Here is a 2574-nt window from a genome sequence, read left to right as displayed (position 1 = left end):
GATAATTGAGAGGCAGGCAGCACCAAAGAGATGCTCAGGGACAACCTGCCTCACTTCATCAATTAAGGACCAAGAGCACTGTGGTGACCCTCCTTCGTTGTCAACTTGACTACATCTGTAATTAACTGAATAAACTTATGTGGCTGGGCACACTTGTGAGGAAATTTTCTTGATTAAATCATTTGATATGGGAAGACCCACTTGTAGTCTGGATCATTGAGGTGGGAAGATACACTTTTAACCTGGGCCACACCTTCTTCTGACTGCCTCTATAAAAGACACAGGAGAAGGAAGTTTTTGCTTTGCCTGCATGCTCTTGATGGCAAGCTTATTCCTTTATTGCCATTAGAGCCATCTTCTTTGGGATTCCAGTGTTATACTAAAGACCAGAGGAGGCAGCCAGCCTCATGGACTGAACAGCTACTGGACTCCTGTACCTTCCGTTCATAGGCAGCCATTGTATTAGCTGGAGAACAACCTGAAAGCCATACATACGTATCTACATATGTGTGTGTATGTCTCTATGTGTGTATATATACATATATTCATTCATTCATTCATTCATTCATTCATTCATTCATTCTATATGTTCTGTAACTCTAGAGAATCCTGACTGGTACAAGCACTTGAATTCTACTGACACAGCCCTCAATAGATTTGGCTTCTGAGCTGACCACCAGTGCATTCCTGGTGTTGTGCTTCCTGCCCGGGCAACCCTCCAGGCACATTTTCACCCACACTGCACCCAGCTTGGTACTGATACCCAGAAACTGGCAGTTAAACAATAGTGCCGTCACCTAGGAGATATCAGAGGTGGTAAATTAAACATGTCACCTTTCAGAGCTTCTCCATGGATAGCACCTCTGTTCATTGCTTTCCAGGTCCTAAAAATACAATACAATAGTTCAAAAAGGAAAGAGAGAAAGAACGAGCGAGCCCCATACAGATTCTCATAAAGATCAAACAAAGGGGCTGAGCTGGCAAGGCCAAGGGCATATTAAATTCCAGCCCTGCTGCCTGATATCCTTCAGATCCAAAGCTAGGGTCACCCTCTCCTCCTGGCTGCTATATATAGACATGCCAGTTAGACCAGGCTTTTCTCCAGAGGCTGCTCCACTCTGAGCTATGAAGCAGATTCCCACCCCAGGGAATGCTGGGAAAAGGGGGCTTGTCTTGCCAGCAATTTTCCTCTTCATATTTGGTGCTATAGTCAGCTCCAAAGTCATGGATTTAAAAAGAATGTTATTTAAAGTATATAATAAAAAAGAAATATTGCCTTCATAGCTTGCGTGGCTGTGTGCTTCAACCGGGGAAGGTGCTTCTATTTAAAGACATGAGGTAGGCTGGGGTGCTGTATATGTGTTTATAAATGTGTACTATGTCTGTGATCCCACGTATGTGCTAACCATGAGCACTCAGGTGGTTTTTCACCAGCAGGGTATTTTACTGAGACAGAAATGTGGTGTCTTTTAGGTAGCTGCCACAGAGTGCCAGGACTTTAGCCAATGCTGCTGCGGAGAGCCAGGACCAACCTACAACTATGGCCCTTCCGCGTGGTTCTCTCTTCCCTACACAGCCCTGTCCATTTCACCCCCAGGTCTTCTTATGATGTCTGACTGCCCAGTTCTGGAACCCCAAACCGGAACCCAGCACAGATGAATTTCCAAGCCCAGCTAACGTGGAGCTTGATTTCTGTGGTATTTCAAAACATCATATGGATTCTTTATCTTTGATTTCCTGCCAGTAAACATGGAAAAGCTAAAGTTTGCTAATTGAGACGAACTGTTAATTGGGGAGAAAGCTGTGAACATGTTATTTATTCAGGATACCAATTAGTGTATTTGGAAGCATGGGATTTTTAAGCAAGGAATGGGTAGGGGGTCTTTCAAAGTTCAGTGAAGGCCAGTGCTGCTGTTACAGAGGAGAGAGTTTGGTTCCTAACACCCACAGACGGAGGCTAATAACTGCCTGTAACTACTTTCCCATGGATTTGACCGTCTTTTCTAGCCTCTGAGGGCACTCCCACACACAAGAGAATGCACATGTGCGCGCTCTCTCTCTCTCTCTCTCTCTCTCTCTCTCACACACACACACACACACAGACACCCCTATAAAGTTATCATTCTAAAACTGCCAAATCAAAATCTCTAACTCCCATTACTTATTTTTAGGAGGTCTAAGAGCTGGACAAGCTCATCAAATGACAACAGGAATTTGCCAGCCACAAAGTCTGATAAAGCATACGACAAATGGACTGCTTCCTTCAGTACCGGCGACCTTTCATATCTAGGGCCTCCGTATCCCTGGGTTCAACCACCTGTGGACTGAAAGTACCTGGGGAGTAAAACCGTGTCGGCATTGGATGCACAAGGATTTTTCTCTTGTTGGTTTTTTGTTTGTTTGTTTGTTTGTTTGTTTTTCAAGACAGGGTTTCTCTGTGTAGCCCTGGCTGTCCTGGAACTCACTTTGTAGACCAGGCTGGCCTCGAACTCAGAAATCAGCCTGCCTCTGCCTCCTGAGTACTGGGATTAAAGGCATGTGCCACCACGCCCGGCACTTTTCTCTTGTTGTTAT

General features: G+C 44.9%; 1 protein-coding gene across 1 annotated transcript; it reads left to right on the top strand.

Moving 5' to 3' along the window:
* Positions 1–1178: 1178 nt before the first annotated feature.
* On the top strand, positions 1179–2370 carry Gm3646 (predicted gene 3646). The gene is made up of 2 exons (NM_001177348.1): positions 1179–1338; positions 2172–2370. Exons 1-2 carry the CDS (start codon positions 1334–1336, stop codon positions 2326–2328), a joined length of 162 nt encoding a protein of 53 aa, NP_001170819.1. The 5' UTR covers positions 1179–1333; the 3' UTR covers positions 2329–2370.
* Positions 2371–2574: the final 204 nt, after the last annotated feature.

The sequence above is a fragment of the Mus musculus genome, chromosome 1 (assembly GCF_000001635.26).
Source record: "Mus musculus strain C57BL/6J chromosome 1, GRCm38.p6 C57BL/6J".
NCBI lineage: Eukaryota > Metazoa > Chordata > Mammalia > Rodentia > Muridae > Mus > Mus musculus.
Note: the sequence above shows the minus strand (reverse complement) of the source record. Positions and strands in the feature narration are given on the sequence as shown.